At 42.9% G+C, this 18,504-nt stretch overlaps 1 protein-coding gene across 3 annotated transcripts in view; it reads right to left on the reverse strand.

Moving 5' to 3' along the window:
* Nucleotides 1–17,351, reverse strand: part of LAMB4 (laminin subunit beta 4) — a 105,269-nt gene extending 87,918 nt beyond the window's left edge. For 2 of the 3 annotated variants that reach the window (XM_014572173.4, XM_075927267.2), the window contains exons 1-5: nt 17,277–17,351; nt 14,817–14,882; nt 13,144–13,301; nt 4,159–4,294; nt 428–501 (exon numbers count right to left, since the gene is read on the reverse strand). In XM_014572173.4, the coding sequence (XP_014427659.3) occupies nt 428–501; nt 4,159–4,294; nt 13,144–13,301; nt 14,817–14,850 (402 nt within the window). In that variant the 5' untranslated portion in view covers nt 14,851–14,882; nt 17,277–17,351. The remainder of the gene's footprint in view (nt 1–427; nt 502–4,158; nt 4,295–13,143; nt 13,302–14,816; nt 14,883–17,276) is intronic. The other variant, XM_075927273.2, reaches the window with a different exon arrangement.
* Nucleotides 17,352–18,504: the final 1,153 nt, after the last annotated feature.

The raw sequence follows: 18,504 nt of genomic DNA on the forward strand, positions 1-18,504 counted from the left end.
TGGAGTCCTTTAGGAAAAATAGTATATGACCATGTAATTATAGACTATAACATAAAACATACATACACAGAGCCAAATTAAAATGTTGCCCTGGTAACCTTAATTCTGTCATTCCTCACTTTTGAGCATTTGACTTTGCAACCATTGTGTTCTTTATATAAAGGTATGTGAAGGTGTAACCCACACACTTCCTGGGTATAATGTATTGTCTCATCTAGTGGAACCAAGACCACTTACAGAGAGAATAACAAGTCTGTTCTTCTGCCTTAGCTAACAGGCAGGTGGCTTTTAGCTCATGCAGCAGAGGTTCATACACTAAGCACAGAGATCCCAGATTTAATTCAGACCACAGACAATTGGGGTCTATGTCTCAAGAAAAATAGACCCCCAAAGGCTCAAGAAAAATATCTAATCAGAATACCAATACCTTAAAACTCAGTATAAGATGGCTGAACTGGAATAAGGTTTCTAGATCCAATCTAATGCTAACATGATCAATACCTGAAAAGGAATTAAAAAATCATGTAAAATTACTCCTCTTTCCCATGGGTGCACAATTGTGGTTTATGAAGCTGTAGGTTTTGTCACAGAAACAGATTTAAGTTATAAGTTGATGCTATTTGAAAAAAAAATATTTCTATGGTTGGTAATTCAATCCTGTTGTAGTTGCTTTGGTACAATTGTTGAAAATGAGTTGATTCAAGGTATCATGTTTACAATTTCTCTATAGATAAGTTACTTCTTTTTACCAGATGCTTCTGAATTCCTGTGTAGTTATAAATCAACAGATCCAAATCACTGTAAATGTATGTTCCAACATTATAAATCAGAGAGAAATATAATGTATCATATTGCAGCAATTCTCAACCAGGGGTGGGGGTGGGGGAATCCATGGCCCCTGGGGATCTGAAAGCTGGTGTCAGGGGGTCTGTGAAGCAGGGGCAGCTTTAGCATGGCTGGGTCCCAGGGCATAAAGTTTGGAACCCCCAAATCTGCCACCCTGTGGCAGAAGCCCTGAGCCCCACCCTGTCCTGTGGGGCAGAAGCTCTGACCCCTGCTCCCCAAAGAACTAAAGTTTCAAGCCATGGCACTCGGTGGAGCACAAGCCCTGAGCTCTGGTATTCTGCAGCTAAAGCCCTGAGCACTCCCACCCTCAGGCCCTGGAGTTTTTATAGCATGGTGTAAGGAGGGGGGCTTGGAAAGAAAAAGGTTGAGAACCACAGGTTAACATTATTCTGCTATTTCTTCTACTTCTTCTTCTGAGATTTCCCTTTATTTTTTGAGTCTCTTAGCTGGATGCCGAGCCAGCAGTCACAGATTTCTCCACTCTGCTTCCAAAGCTGGACTGCTAGAAAGGGGTGCAGTTATGGGGTAGCTATGGGGTGCCCAACAGCCCCCCCATCCACCCCAGCACAGCCCCTGCCACAGGGTTTCTGTTACGAGTTTCACCAATCCTGTTTGTGATGCCAGTGTAGCCTGATTAATTATTACAATTATAATTGGGATGCAATATACATTTGTCACACATAACAGGCTCTTTTTCAGGTTGCTATTTGGAGTTAATTAAGAAGATACAATCTAGTGAAGCAAACACAGACTCTTCAGTTAATGTAGACAAATATAATTGAAATAAAAAAGATCAGTCTGTTCAAGTATAAAAATAAGATAAATGCAGTGAAGTGATTTCCTGCATTTTCACACATGGGGTACGTCTAAACTACATGGCTCCGTCGACGGAGCCATGTAGATTTGTTGCTTTGGCAAAGGCAAATGAAGCCGCAATTTAAATGATCGTGGCTTCATTTACATTTACATGGCTGCCGCGCTGAGCCGACAAACAGCTGATCAGCTGTTTGTCGGCTCAGCGCGCTAGTCTGGACGCTCCCCTGCCGACATCAAAGCCTTTTGTCGGCAGCCCCGGTAAACCTCATCCCACGAGGAATAACGGGGCTGCCGACAAAGGGCTTTGATGTCTGCAGGGAAGCGTCCAGACTAGCGCGCTGAGCAGACAAACAGCTGATTAGCTGTTTGTCAGCTCAGCGCGGCAGCCATGTAAATGTAAATGAAGCCGCGATCATTTAAATCGCGGCTTCGTTTGCCTTTGCCTATAATTCTAATCTACATGGCTCCATCGACGGAGCCATGTAGTCTAGACACAGCCTTACAGTCTTACACCATGAAAACCATTTAAAACAAAGATGAAAGGAAAAGTAATTGGTCCCCCAGCAGAAGGGAGGGCCTCATGCGGTTTACATTGTCTGAAGAACCCCTAAATTAAGGAACTAGACTGGGGTTCATCCAGATTTGGATTTAATGTCCCTTCTTAATTTATTTTGTTAATACCCAACCATATTTTATCATCTTCTGTAACCATAACAGATTAATCTATAACCCTCATCTTACCTAGGGCCCACAATAATGCCTATTAATATTAACAACCAACACTGCTCATTTCTTAATAATGCTTATAGTTTTTTGTGGTTCAACTGTCTAGTAACCAGATTGCTAATGGCCTTTCCAGAACCACTTTCTAGCAGAATTCTATGATGTACTGTATTTTTTTTTGTTTACTTGTTTGTCCTTCCATATGAGAGTGCAAAATTTATGGTCAGGGATTATTGTCTTTAGCCCCTCCTCAGCTAAAATATAGCCTTTACTATAACTACTTCCACAAGGTCTTGCACAAATAACAGGCCTCAGAGCAGGAGCCATAAGTTAATGGTAGATGATGACCACAGAGAACACAGCAGGAACATGGAAGTAGCCACCATAAACCAGTTTGAGCAAGAAGTGGCAGGTTGGAGAAAGCTAATTGCCATTAATACGTATGGATAGTCCAGCTTATGGAATAAGTGTACCCCAGTATTATGCAGAAGAGGAATTTAGATGTGAGCATAGAAGGTTGTGTATTGATGTGAATATTCATGCTAGTGCTCAGGTCCTATGACAGGGCAAACTACTGCGTGGCATTAGCAGTGATTCTCAGTCAGGGCTCCACAGCTCCTGAGGTGCCATGAGTTGGTTTCAGGGGTGTGTGAAGCAGGGCTGGCTTAAGAATGGTTGTACTCTGGGCAGAAAGTGCCAAGTCCCAAGCCCTGGCACCCCAAAGCAGTAGTTGCAGAAGCTTTGAGCACACCCCCTCCCCCCAGTATTGGATTAAAGCCTCAAGCCTTGGTGCCCATGGGGCAGGAACCTGGCATCCTCCAGATACGGAGGGTGAGTGACATTTCCCCTGGGGGAGGCTAGTTCTCCTTGTCCTACTTCTTCCACCCACAGCCCTACCCATACTCCACCCCAGGTCCCAGCCCTGCTCCTGCTTGGCTTTCTCCCTGCCAGGCCCCCTCACCGCCGCCTTCCTCCTCTCCTCCCACCCTGTGAGGTCCCCTCTGCTTGCAGCTCACTGCTTCCCTCCTTTCCCTTACCCCTTTCCTTGAGAGGTCCATGCTGCTTGCTGCATTCCTCCTTTCTTTCCCCCATCCCACGATGCCCCTGCCACTCACTGTGTCCCTTCTCTCCTCCACAGTCTTCCCCCAGGGGTCCACCACTGTCTAGAGGGATGCAGGAAGTGGCAGATGGGGGGAGGGCTAATGGAGAAGGGGGTAGAAGAGAGGAGGGACATGGTGAGCAGTGGGGACCTCCAAGAAGGGAGAGGGGTAGTGGAGGAGAGGAGGGACTCAGACAAGCAGTGGCAGGTGGTGAGGGTATCGGGGGTGGGGGGCAGAGAAAGGATGGGAAGAGGTGGAGTGTGGGCGGTATCACCATGGCCCAGGCATCTGGCAGCAGTGACTGTCCCAGGAGAAGCTTAGCCACTCCTGGCCTATTATACCCACCACCTATGCTTATGGGGTAGAAGCCCCTTGTCCTGGTGCCCCACAGCTAAAGGCCCAAGCCCTCAGCCCTGCCACTCTATGGGGCAGAAGCCTTGAGCCTCCCACGCCCACAGTTGGAGGCCTGAAACTCTTTCTCCCTATGGCTGAAGCCCTGAGCTGCTCACTTCTTGGGCCCTGTAATTTTTTAGTATATTGGGGGGAACCTCAGGAAGAAAATGGCTGAGAACCCCTGCCATGTTGTCTTCTGGTTTCATAATGTAATGACTGCAAACATTAATTACAATAAATAACTAACCAAACTGAGAAACCTTATGTGACTGTATCCTACCATTTTCTGACTGCCACCACTTCTTTTTTCGGTCTGGCTCAAAAGCTGTAATAACATTTTCAATTCGGTGACTGTTGCTCTGGGTATAGGGATTATATGGGTATCTGGAATCACAAAGGAAGCATTTCTGTTCACCCTAAAAACAGAATAAACAAGACAAACTATCATTGCAGTCTCTGTCCCAATTGTCCAGTAGATAGCACATGCCTCAGTGTTTGCAGGATTGGGGCCGTACCAGCTCCATCCTCTCCTTCACCCCCTCCTTTGAGAGGTCTCCGTTGCTTGCTGCATCCTTCCTTGGGACCTGTGTTTTGCAAACACTTATGCGCACACTAAAATTGTCATGTGAGTGGTCTCACTGAGCTCAGTAGCTTGTCTCGTGTGCATATAGGACACATGTCCATATTGTAGGATGGGGCCTTGGTTAGCTAAAGCAGTGGTTCCCAATCTCCGGGCTGTGGTCTGGTGCCAGGCTGTGAACCGCTGGCTGCCAGGCTGCACCACTTTGCCAGGCCATGCCCATGCCTTGATTGGCTCAGCAAGAATTTAAGATCCCTGTAAGCTGCATGGCAGTGTGGCCATGCAGCCTCTAATTGAGCCCCGCTCAGAGGTTTAAGGCTGCTGAGCAGAGAGCTTCCTGGCTGGAGAGGGGCACTCCCTTAGCACCAAAAGCTCCCTGCTTCAGCGAATGAGCATGCTGGTAGTGAAGGGGACATAAGAGGGGAGGGAGGGAGAAAGTACATGGCTGGGAAGGAGGGGGCCAGAGGGGAAGGGAGTTTGGAGCATGCAGTAAGTACGGAAGAGGAGCGATTTACAGCAGCTTCCTGGTCTGGGAGTGAGGCAGCAGACTGCATAGGGTAGGTGGAGGAAATGGGTGGCAGTGTTGGCATCTGTGCAGTGAGGTGAGGACAGATGGGAGTTTGGGGTGTCTTAACTTGCTTCCATCTGGGCTGCAGGCAGCAAGAATCAAATCCTGTCTGTCTCAACACAGCACCCCTAGCTGGGCTGCAAACATAGGACTCTCTCCTGGATAGGGGCAGGCTGTGTGGGGTGGTGCCAAAATTTCAGGTGGATTAAAAATGTTTAGGCTGCTTTTGAATACCGGAACAAAAGGCTTAGCATATGACATTTGCATGATTACATTTCAAACAAAGTTTACATAGGTGTTAATGGCTTAAGATCAGATAAGAAAGGAAAGGATTCTTTTAATAGAATTTTTTTAGCATTGTAGATATCTGCAAACTCTGATAGGTTACAATGACATGTATTGTGTGCATATAGATGTGATGTAAAATAACACATGACCTCTTAAAATTAATTACCATAATGAATATGCAAATAAAATGTTACCAGTCTGCGAAGAGTTTGTGAATGGGTTTGCTAGTCTGCAGTATAAAAAAAGGTTGGGAACCACTGAGCTACAGCAAAATTTGGGGACTATCACAGCATGTTAGAGACAGCTGTTTCCCCCAGCTTTTCCTGAGTAGGGGGAGCTTGTTGCATGGGTTGGGAATTACCGACCTGATCTTAACTAGAAAAGTAATAACTCTTTTATCTCTTTCTTACTGGTGCATAAAGTTTTTCAGCACCAGAATCAGAGGGGTAGCTGTATTAGTCTGTATCTTCAAAAACAACAGAGTGCCATGGCACCTTTAAAACAAGCAGATTTATTTGGGCATAAGCTTTCATAGGCAAAAATGCATTTCACCAGATTCAGAGGAGAAAATTAGATTTGAGAATGGAAGGCTGGGTATTGGCATGAATATTCATGTTAGCGCTCAGGACCCATAACTAAGTGAATTTTTGCCCACAAAAGCTTATGCCCAAATATATCTGTAAGGCCAGGTCTACACTACACCTGGAAGGTCAGGTTAAGGTCTCAGAAGGAGACTAATAGGAGCAAACACTCCTGTTGGCTTCCCTTACTCTTTGTGACTGTAAGGAGTACTGGCGTGGACCAGAGCCATCCTCAGTGTTTGATTCAGTGGGTCTTAACTAGACCCACTAAATCAAATGCCAGAAGATAGATCTCCAGCACAGCAAGTGAATGCCTGGCTTTAGTCATTAAGATGCCACAGGACTCCTTGTTGTCTTAACACAAGCAATGTCTGAGAGACTGATGAGAATATGGAGTGGGGACTGGGAAAGGACTTCTGACTGTAGGGTTGGGGAGGCTGTTGGAAGGAAAAGCAATTACACTTTTGTATGTAAAGTGTTTGTGTGTTTCCAAATAGTATAATCCCGAGGGAATTAGTAAGTATTTTACAAAATCACAAATACAGTATAAGTAACATATATAATTATTTTATGGACTTTAAACACTAATGAATGTATATGATATGTGACCATTACTACAAGCATGTATAACCCCGCGTATGTCTGTATAGAAATAACAAAAATATCCCTAATACCTCATTTTAAAATGCTATTTTTACAGAAATCTAAAGCTACAAAAATGGTTAGCAGGGGTAGAGCTCACGTGTGTATAGACATCTGTGATATGACATGATAATGACTTGACTTCCTTTGATCTTGTCTGTTAGAAATGTTTTGCTCCCTACATGACAAGCATATGCTTGCCTAAATAGCAAAATCTGCCATGTTACATTAATTCCTGAAACTTGCAGTTTTAATACCTTCTCCAATAACACATTTTCTCTTTTTCTTTGCAAACTTTTTATATATACTAAGTGGAATAATATATTAAATAAGATATTTCACATAAGCATGCAATTTGGAAACATACAGTCACACTTTATAAAAAGGACTAACACATAAATATCAAACTGTGTTTTGAATTTTGAATCATAATTTTCAATGAATTGTTCAGATCAAGCCTTCAATGGGATTTCTTAAAATGCCTAAAGTGAATTATCTGCATAAATCTTTGTAGGATCATGTCCCACACAAAACAAATAACAGAGTAAATAGTTATTAGAAATAATTAATGAATAAACATATTGCCTGAGAAATGTTCATTCAAACTATTTGGTGGATAATTGCAAAAAGTGTAAAGATTCACAGAAAACAAGACTAATTCACAAACTATTTAAGAATGGAAAAAGTGTTCATCAGATTATTTACAGTGAATAAAGTGAACAGCTCTAGCTCCATATGTACCATCTATCTCATTTCTGCAGTATATTATGTTTTAAACATGTCACAGCACTTGACCAGAAGGTGATAAATAGTAATTTAAAAATTATCTCTAAAATGAGCAATGTCTTATTAACTCCCTCTGAAGTTCACATCTGGTAGTTAGTGAAAAATATTTTTTCTCAAGATGATTTATTAACTTCATGGAGCCACATCCTATAGTCCTTGCTCAGGGAAGTTTGATAAGGGGCAATGACTGTTGGAGCTGCATAGCCCTATCCATCACTTTCCTACTGCCTACGCTTGGCTGAACAGAGATTTGGGTCCCTTCCGAGCTGGGCTTCATGGTATGCACATAGTGCAGACTTCCTCAGTGAGTTTCTACACATGTGGCAAAGCCAGATTGATTTTAGTGCAGGCAAGGCCAGTGCAGCCATGTAGAACAGGACAAGATGCGTTCCATCAAGGTAATGAGTGTATGGTCCTCTAGGGCAGTGTTTCTCAAACTGAAAAACACCCCAGGGCTCCACGAGACATCTCCAGGGGCTCCGCGAGGTTGAGAAACTGGAAACATCGATAGATACAACACATACAATCAGTGGACCGCTGGGGCTCCGCATAAGTACAACACTTATAATCAGTGGACCACTGGGGCTCCGCATAAATTTTTACGCATGTAAAGGGCTCCGGAACCCAAAAAGTTTGAGAACTGCTGCTCTAGGGCAAGGTGATTTGAATTCATTGCAATTTAGTGAATTATAAAAACCCAAATACATGTATTTCAATTTCAATGTCAGAACTGACAGTTTTTGCAGCTTTTTCGTGTGTGTGTGTGTGTGCGCGCGCGCGCACACGCTTTGTTTATCCTATCCCACTCTTATGTTCACAAAACTGTCAGGGAGGTCACCTAACCTCCCTGCATAGTCAAAGCTCATACACATGCTGGTATGTTGTTCATAAACAAAGAATGGTTGCTTAATTAATGAATTTTAGTTTAAATTACACAACAAAACAACATCATGCATGTGTCTTCTCTGCAACAGACCACATCTAAACTGAACACAAAATGTCAGCTGCATCCAGCTGACTCTTAGGCCCAGAGCCTCAAAGGTATTTGGGTCCTTACCTCCATTGAGGAGCTAACTCTAAAAGTTTTATAGGTGCAGTACACAAAAAACAAAATCCTGTCACTGGGGATGGATCTACACGTTGGGCTGGAAGAATAATTCCCAGCTCAAGAAGATATACCCTTAGTGAGCTAGTGGGGGTATATCTACATAGCAGCATTATTTTGGAATAATGTACATTATTCCGAAATAACTATGAGAGCATGTACACAGCTAGCCCATTATTTTGAAATAATTTCAAAGTAACGGGAAGTTTATTTCAGCATTTGTAAACCTCATTCCATGAGGAATAATGCCTCTCCTGAAATAGCTATTTCAGAATAGCAGTAGTGTGGATGCTCCACTGCTGCTCTTTTGAAATAGCTCCTCCCTCAGGCCATTCAAAGTAATAACCCCAAAGAGCTTCCTGGGGCTCTAATCAAGGTAGTGCATTAGGAAAGCCTGCCTCGGACTAATTTCCAGGCTTCCCTGTAGCATAGACACGTTATTTCAGATAAGTTATTTTGTAATATTTCTTCCCAAATAGCTTATTCAGAAATAATCGTGCAGTTTAAATGTAGTCTCAAGGTAGAGCGTAGCTGTGGAGGCATGAGCAGTGAGAGGAGTTAGTCCCCATCAAATATATGCTTAGCATCTCAGATAGGCATGTACTTGGGTAACTTGTCCCTCACATCAACACTGTTTTTAGTGTTCTGGTCACTATTTTTAGTATCATGAGCTTTCAAGGGCATAGCCACTTCTTCAGATGACCTGAGTGTTGGAAATCCAGAACCAAAAATAAATAAGGGAAGTGTGGGGGGGGGGGAAGGAAAATATTGGAGGGGGGGAAGACAGTGGGTAGATAAGTTTCAAAGGGGTAGCTGAGCCAGAGGGGGACTGCTGTCCAATATATATTGGACAAACTGGACAGTCCCTATAGGAAAGAATTAATGGACACAAATCAGATATCCGCAAAGGCAAGACACAAAAACCTGTTGGGGAACACTTTAACCTTCCTGGACACTCATTAATGGATCTCCAAATTGCTGTTTTGTTTCAGACCAATTCCGTAAGCCAAATACACAGAGAAGGATTGGAACTCCACTTCATTCACAAGTTTAATTCTAATGCTAATGGTCTAAATTGAGATATTTTGCACATTATCAACCTAACAAACCATGAAGGTGCCAATAGTTCTTGATGTCTGTGAGGAATCTGGTGTTAGTACTCTTCCTTTCCTAGTGCATGCTAATGGTTCTTATCAGCCTCTTAACTTTTTAGTGTTTCAGGTGCTAATAGACTACTGGTTACTTTTTAAGTTTTTTTCTGTTACAGATTGGCTCGGCTACCCCTTAGAAACTTATCTACCCACTGTCTTTCCCCCCTGCCCGTCCAATTTTTTTCCTCCTCCCCCCCCCCCTTCCCTTATTTATTCTTGGTTCTGGACTTCCAACATTCCGGTCATCTGAAGAAGTGGGCTGTGCCCACGAAAGCTCATGATACTATCTACATCCATGGTCACCAACCAGTCAATCATGATCAACTGATCGATCACGAGGTCTCAACCAGTCAATTGCGAGGCGTTCGGGCGCCCCCATTTCCCTCCCACCCCCGAGAAGCCCCACTACCTACCTCCAGTGACAAAGGAGGTAGTGCTGGCTTCCCAAGGGGTGGACAGAAGTCCTACACCTTCGCGTCACTTCCGGGGGTTCTGGAAGTGCGCTGGCTGCTCCCCTCCCCCAGGTCTGTGGCGAGCCGGGCGCTCTGCGGGAGGGGGCGTCGGCCCTGGAGGAGGAGCGCAGGGGCTTCCCTGTGCTGCGGGAGGGAGAGTTGGCCCCGGGGGAGGTGTGCACGGGGGTTTCCCTGCACCGTGGGAGGTGGGGGTTGGCCCAGGGGGAGACATGTGTGAGGGTTTCCCTTCTCTATGGGGGAGGCAGGGTAGGGGTGGAGTCCTGGGAGGAAGCTGGTGAAGGGGACTTCCTGCCTCCCCCACACTCTGTTCCCTCTCCCCCCCCACACCCTGCCCCTGTTTCTTCCCCCTTCCCTGCACCCTGTCCCCTTTCCCCTGATACAGAACCCTGCCCCCACCTCAGAACTCTGTCCCCTGCTCCCACCACCATGTCCCCTGCTCCCATCAGCACAGTTGGGGCCATATTAGGGAGGCTTGGGGGATTTTGGGGAGAAGTTTTTTTTTTGCATTTCCCTTGTGTGGCCCAATTGACTTTTCTGTGGGTCAGTGACCCCCTGACTCAAAACAGGTTCCCTGTCCTCATAAATAAAGAAAATGCAGAAACTTTTTGTGTTTAACATAGTATTTTATTTAAAAATGAAGTCTGGCCAACAAACCCCCAATTGGGGCCAAGCCCCTATATGGCCGCAGCTTCATAACACTCCTATACCCCCAGACCCTAGATCTGAGCCTCTCACACTGAAACCCCCTACCCTGAGCCCCTCACATATCCAAACCAAAATTCCTGCATCCTCACAGCCACAAGCTTGTGGTTTGCTTAGTACCACAACCCTCCATCTGACCCTACACTCCCCAGTCTGGAGCTCCCTCTCCAAGCCAGTGTCTCCTTCTCCACCTCCTCCTGAATCCAAATTTCCTCCCAGAGCTTGCACCTCTCACCCCTTCCCACACTGAAATCCCTCATTCCCACCCCAGAGCCCACACATCCTGTTCAACCCAGTGAGGGTACAGCAAGACGGCAGGAGTTTTTCCAGGATTCCAGAGATATCTGGGAAAAACTCTTCCGCATCCAGGGATGTTCTTCCACTTTTTTTAGTGGAAGAGCAAACATGCTCTTTCGGTAACACCTATGTTCCTCATTCCATGAGGAATAAGTGGGATTCCAAAAGAAGGGGTTTTTCTTTCATTTGGTCCAGTCTAGACATGCCAAATGTTGGAAAAACCTCTTCCTACATAAGAATTGGGGGGAAAAAGTGGCAGTGCAGAGTGTATAAGGGCTGGGGATAGCAAGTGATGGAGAGGAGGAGAATAGAGAGGGTGGGGCTTCAAGGAAGGGGTGGGGTCTCGGGGGAAGGGTGGGGCGCTTGATCTTCACTTGTTCTGAGATTTTAAAAATGATCTTGGGTGTAAAAAGGTTGGAGACCACTGATTTACATGTTTTGTTAGTCTTTAAAGTGCTACTAAACTATTCTTTTTTAAGTTTTTCCTGTTATAGACTAACTCGGCTACCCCTCTGAAACTGTTTAGTGTCACTCAGAGCTAGTAAGGGTATGCTTCCTTGAACTGGAATTCACACCTCCAGCTTGGAGTGTAGACACAGTCTTACAAAACTACTTTCTTCATATACATGAATGCCCATCAAACTGACATACACTGTGTATGTTTGCCTTTATGAGACATTTTACAGGAAAACTATGTGAAGACAGCAGAAGCCAGATGTTACTGAAGATTAATGTATTCATTTGTGATCATATTGAGCAGTCATGGGATAAGAGGGAAGGTCCTCTCATTGATCAAAACTGGTAAACAGACAGGACACAAATGGCAGGAATAAATTTCATTTTTCAGAATGGAAGGAAATGAATAGTGGTGTCCCCCAGGGATTTGTGCTAGGACCCCAGTATTATACAACATATTCATAAATGATCTGGGGGAAAGAGGTGAACAGTGAGGTGGCAAAATTTTCAGATACAAAACTACTCAAGACAGTTAAGTCTAAAGCCAACTGTGAAGAGTTATAAAGGTATCTCACAAAACTGGATGACTGGACAACAAAATGACAGATAAAATTCAATTTTGATAAAGTCATGCACATTGGAAACTTAACCCCAACAATAAAAACAAAAATATGTGATCTAAATTAGCTGTTATTATTCAAAAAAAGATCTTGGGAGTCATTTTGCATAGTTCTCTGAAAATATCCCTTAGGAAAGGGATAGATAATAAGACAGAAAATATCATCATGCCTCTACATAAAAACATGGTATGCTCACACCTTGAATATTGTACACAGTTCTGACTGTCACATCTCAAGAAAGATACACCAGAATTGTAAAAGGTACTGAGAAGGACAAAAAATGATTTAAGGCAATATAAGATTAAAAAGTCTGGGACTTCAGCTTGAAAAGAGATGACTAAGGGGTCATGATAGAAGGATATGACGGAGGTTTATAAACTCATGAATGGTGTGGAAAAAGTGAAGAAGGAAGTGTTATTTACTCTGACTCATATCACAAGAACCAGGCCACTTGATGAAACTATAGGCAGCATGTTTAAAACAATCAGAAGGAAGTATTTCATCACACAATGCATAGTAAGCCTCTGGAATGTGTTGCCAGGGGATTCTGTAAAGGCCAAAACTGTAATGGGGTTCACAAAAGAATGAGAAATTCGAGGAGGAATAGATCTCTCAATGGTAATTGGCCAAGATGATCAGGGATTCATTCTATACTCTGGGTATCTGTAGCCTCTAATTGGCAGAAGTTGCCAGTTGCCAGATAGGAGATGGATCACTTGCTGATTGCCTTTCTGTTCATTCCTTCTGAAGCACCTCAAATTGGCCATGATCAGAAAAAAGGATACTGGGATAGATGGACCATTGGCCTGACCCAGTATGGCTGTTCTTATGGCTCACTGATGCATTTCTGATGAGAAATTAAACATCAGCTTGTAGGCTACTGCCAAGCTGTCTTCCTGCCCTAATAAAATATATAATTTCACCGGGCATACTTTTGCCATCTGACAAAGTTTTAAACATATCTAGAAGCATTTTCTTATAATGTGTAATTATTTTATAAATAAGAATGAACCAACCTCAAGGTAGCTTATAATGCAATATTTCTGAGGGCCAGTTAGTCCACAAACTGATGAGGCAGTCAGCTGGTCACTACGGCCCACTAGAAGGTCTCCAATGGTTGGATAACAGGAGCCATTATCACAGTCATCCTCTGCACACAGGAAACTTACCAACACTAAACACACACAAAAAAAAATGGTGTGACATACTCAATGGTATGCTCCATCCACATCAACTGCAAAATCATCTGCATTATCCTTTGTCTACACTGTCCTTTTGTCCTTTGTTACAGATACTTGACAGGATTCAAAAAGCTTCTCTAATTCATAGGTAGATAGATTCCAAGGCCAGAATGGATCATCTTGTTTAACCTTCTGTGTAACACAGGCCATAGGAATTTCCTCAAACTAATTCCTGTTTGAAACAGAGCATGTATTTTAGAAAAAAAAAATCTCATCTTCATTAAAACATTGCCAATGAGGGAGAATCTATGACAATTCTTGGTAGGTTCTTCCAATGATTAATTACTGTCCCTGATAAAAATGTGTGCCCTATTGCCAGCCTGAATCATTGTAAATACATTGGAAACTAGCATATTGCACATCAGTGCTAAAATTGTGATCAATATTACATTGTGCAATAAATATATGAAACTACCAGGTAATAATAATTAATGTGTTGTGCTTCATCAGTAGATATAGCAAGCATTGATGCAGTATTATTGATACAGGTGACCCCACGCACAGGACCAGATTGTGATCTAATTTACCACTGATATAAATCTAGAGTAACCCTGCTGATTTAAATTGAGTTGCTCCAGATTTTTGCCAGTGTAACTGAGATTGGAATTCAAGTCAGTGATTCCTCAGCTTGTCAGGTGCTTTGAAATGAACCTATAGCTTTGGTCTCTGTTGCCCCCCTTTATCCAGGATAAAGTGAAAGTTTAGGAACAGAAAATAATTTTGAATCAAATAATCACAAAGCGTTGTGGCTTGCTTTGCCTGACATGACTTTCAATATTTTCCTCCCATTAAATTAAGACTTTCCTTGCAGGGTTTTGCCCTTTTAGGCAAGTCCTATCCTGAAACATTGAACAGGCATGGGAGCCTTGGAGGGATCACCTGTTTTTAACCCTGTTTGGCTCAACTTCTGATAAAAAGTGTTATTTAGAATGCCAAGGGAAACTAGAGACATTATTAATGCAGTTTTGTTATAGTAAAATAGCATCAATTGAGAGTGTTTGTAGGGAGTGCTGAAGCTGTCAAACTTCAATTTATGGCTTAGGATATACTTCAGACATGCAGCTTACTTACAAATAAATCTTTTCAGTGGTGAAGTAATAGGAGTGTTCGGTTAATATGCCCTGCTTTGCTTCCAAGATTCATATTTATCAACTGTTGGCAGACATGGATTACATGTTTTAGGGCCTGATCCAAAGCATATTGAAGAGTGTTTCCTTTGACTTTAATGAACTTTGAATCAAGCTTTAGAATGAAGGTGGTGGAGAAAGGAGTCATTGTAGCATTGCACCTGTGTCTAACCATGACTATATTTCAGCAGAATTTAATAACCTTTGAGAACATGTATGACAAGAGGAAAGCTGTGGAATGAAATGTTGGGAAAATATGTAAATCATACACTGTTAACCAAAAAGGTTTAGCCTGGACATGTGTAAAATATTTGCACTTACCAAACTTTAAAAGAATGATCTGTTCAAGCCACATTCTTTTATGTGACAACCAAGCGAATTGGATACCTGCAGGAAGAGAAGAAACCTGTTATGACATTTAATATGATACCTCATCAAGCTTCTTCTCATGTGTACCTTATGCTCAGACCTGTCTTACATTAACTGATACAGCAGAAATAAAAATACAAACAGATGAAAAGAAAACACAGGTTTTGATTTTGGCTAGTGACTAATAACTCTGCTAGGACTTTCATTTCTGAGAGCTATATCAAAGCAAAAGAACATCTCAGAATTGCATTTGAACAGATTTCAAAAAGTTACTGACAATTAAAAATAAAGTCCCATCCAATCATTTAAATATAACCCATTTAGCTCTAAACAGATCACGAAAGGCATAATTGTCTCATGCCTATATGCATGGCAGAAACAATGTCATGGGTGAGTCATTAAGCACGTGCAATGAGGAAAATAGTTAATAGCTTTGGACCAGGTGCTTGTGCCCTGTGGAAAGACCTGTGGAAGGGGAAAACTTAGAGGCACCAACTTTCTGATTTGGCCACTGGTGCTTGACCCCCACGCTGCCCCTGGCAATGCTCCCACTCTACCTCTTCTCCCTGGCTCCACCTCATCCCAACACTACCTCTTCCCTCCATAAGTGACAAGAAGTCCTGTGGCACCTTATAGACTAACATGTATTGGAGCATAAGCTTTTGTGGGCAAAGAAAGCATAAGCTTTGCCCACGAAAGCTTATGCTCCAATACATCTGTTAGTCTATAAGGTGCCACAGGACTCCTCGTCGCTTTTGCAGATCCATGCAAAACATGGCTACCCCTCTGATACTCTTCCCTCCATGTTCCACCCTTCTCAGTGCAGGTCCTACATTTGCTTCTCCTGTTCCTGGCACTGCTCTTCCCCTTCCCCCACCTAGCACCTTCTGCATGCTGCTAAACAGCTGATCACTGGTGAGTGGAATGTGCTAGATGGGAGAGGAAGGATCTGATTGGCAGGCAGGAGGCACTGGGGATAGAGGACATGGTCACTGAGGGTGCTGAGCACCCACTATTATTTTCCAGTGTGTGCTCTAGCTCCAGAGCACCCACGAAGTTGCTGCCTCTGGGAAAACTCACCAGGAAACAGAAGGGTTTTTCTTGTGGGATTTTCTCAGCATCCCTCCTCCAAGGGAATGATTAGTAGCCTCAGAGGAGGGAAGAAATTACACCTGTAAACACCAAGGATCCTGGAGAAAGCAGACAACAACCTTTGTGCCCACTTGCCTGCTACCTCCGATGAAGTCATGCTGCCTCCCTGTACATTATAACCCCCCCCCCCCCTTACTGAATGTAGCATTAGCTTCTGAGGCGTTGCAGAGAATAGTAGCTTGCTGGTTCCATCCCTGCTCCTAACTTCCACAAAGCCCTTGACATGGGTTACCTAGGGAGGTGGTGGAATCTCCATCCATAGAGGTTTTTAAGTCCTGGCTTGACAAGGCCCTTTCTGGGATGATTTAGTTGGAATTGGTCCTGCTTTAGCAGAGGGTTGGACTCAATGACCTCCTGGGGTCTCTTCCAGCCCTATGATTCTTTGATTCTATGTGGAGTGAGCTAAGATAAAATTCCGCAGAATACCAGGGTAACATTTCAATAAAACTAATCACATGCATAAAGTCATTTACTGTACTTATTTGCAGGCTTGGGTTCTATGTAAGCATAGTTTGCAGTCTCCAGAATTACACATGTATTTGAGCTATAATACTTGGGAAAAATTATAAAAGACTAACAAGCCTTCTGTGCTTATTTCAGTTCTCCCAAGTGTATAGCAGCTTTGAAGGATCCTGAAGAACTATGTATGAGAAGCTGAATAACCTTTGTGCAATTGTGCTTTTTGCTTTCTTGTTGTAAAAGGAATTTCCAGCTGACCCAGTTCCCTATGGCATAATTCAGCAGACTTCTTTCTGTTGAGTTGAACTTCAAAATTGGATACTGTATCAAAATAATGGACACGCCTAAGTATAATTTTAAGCACTATCACTCAACAGCGCTTGGACTTTTAGTAAGAAACATATCAACAAGTAACCATAATATGTCTATCTCTTCAGGTATAAGGCCCCATTACTACAGATTCTGAATGACTAATATTATAAAGAATATTTTCCCCATTTTTTCCTTCTCTTTCCCTCCCCATCCCCTCTCTTTCTCTGCTATTTATTTGTACCCTGGACCCCTTAACTCCATTAATCTGAAGAAGTGTGTTGTGCTCATGAAAGCTCATGATACCATCTACATTTTTTGTTAGTCTCTAAGGTGCTGCAGGACTATTAGTTACTTATTAAGTTTTTGCACTAACAATATTCACTGAATATCTGCTGCAGCATTGGTTTAACATGTGAAATGACAACCAGCAAAAATGACATGCTATAGCTCAGTGTATAGCAGGACAGTTAATGTTGAAAGTGGTCTTACCTGGACCTGGGAAGATGAAGCGTTTCTAGAAATGAATGAAACAAAATGAAGACAGCAAGATAAGACTTACCAGTGAGTTTCAGCTAAGAAAGGAAAGTGCTTACCCTCAGGCACCTGGGTGTCGAAGAAAAGGCAACCAGTCTAAAACCTGCCAAAGAGGTGATCTGTGAAGTCATTCAGCTTGAGTTATTGGCATTAACAAATTCATGTCATAAACTGAAACAGCCATAGGCATGCTAATAGCAGAAAATAGCGTTGCTTTAGTTTAAAAATGAATCTGTAAGTCACAAAATGCTAAGTTGTATGCCTTTGATTTTGTGTTACACTTTGTAGTACCAACATACTTGTATCTAATTTACAAGAAAAGTTTAGTAGCACATGAATAATGTAATTTGGGTAGGGACAGTTAAAACTGGAGTAGAGCAAACTTCCAGATGTGCACATTGACTAAAGAATTGATCAATTGTGTCTGGGGGAGATGATATAGTTGAGAACCAAACACTGAAAATAAGAGGCTGACAGTAAAAGTAGAGCTGAGAGATCCAGCCACATACTGGCTGTGTCTAGACTGGCAAGTTTTTCCGCAAAATCATCTGCTTTTGTGGAAAAACTTGCCAGCTGTCTACACTGGCCGCTCGAATTTCTGCAAGAACACTGACAATCTCATGTAAGATCGTCAGTGTTCTTGCGGAAATACAGTGCTGCTCCCATTCGGGCAAAAGCCCTCTTGCGCAAATCATTTTAATGGAAAACTTTTCCGTTAAAAGCATTTCCGGAAAATCATGCCAGTGTAGACGTAGCCACTTAGTGTAATGCCAAATGGCAGAACTGAACATAAGACCTCTGGAGTTTAGTGCATGAGCCCCTCTACTATATGGACTAAAAGCCAGCTGGCTACTAGCTAAGGCTGTAGTGTAAAGAACACTCATTATTCTCGCTGTAAGTGGTCTCAGTGCCATAGATGGGACAACACACCACACTCAGGAAGTGTTTGGGTTACACTAGTACTGCTGGAGATTTCCTGGCTGGCCCTGGATAAGTCACAGTCACATTTTCAAAAGTGGCTACTAATTCAGGGTGTTTCCAATATTGGCTCTCTGGTTTGAAACACTGAAAATGTCAAACACCTGAAAAATGTAGGGCATTAAGGTTATGTCTAAACTACACCCCTCTGTCAGCAGAGGGATATAAATTAGACGTATCAAAAGTGGAAATGAAGCCGGGATTT

Source organism: Pelodiscus sinensis, chromosome 1 (genome assembly GCF_052426305.1).
Source record: "Pelodiscus sinensis isolate ZL-2025 chromosome 1, ASM5242630v1, whole genome shotgun sequence".
NCBI classification, from domain to species: Eukaryota; Metazoa; Chordata; order Testudines; family Trionychidae; genus Pelodiscus; species Pelodiscus sinensis.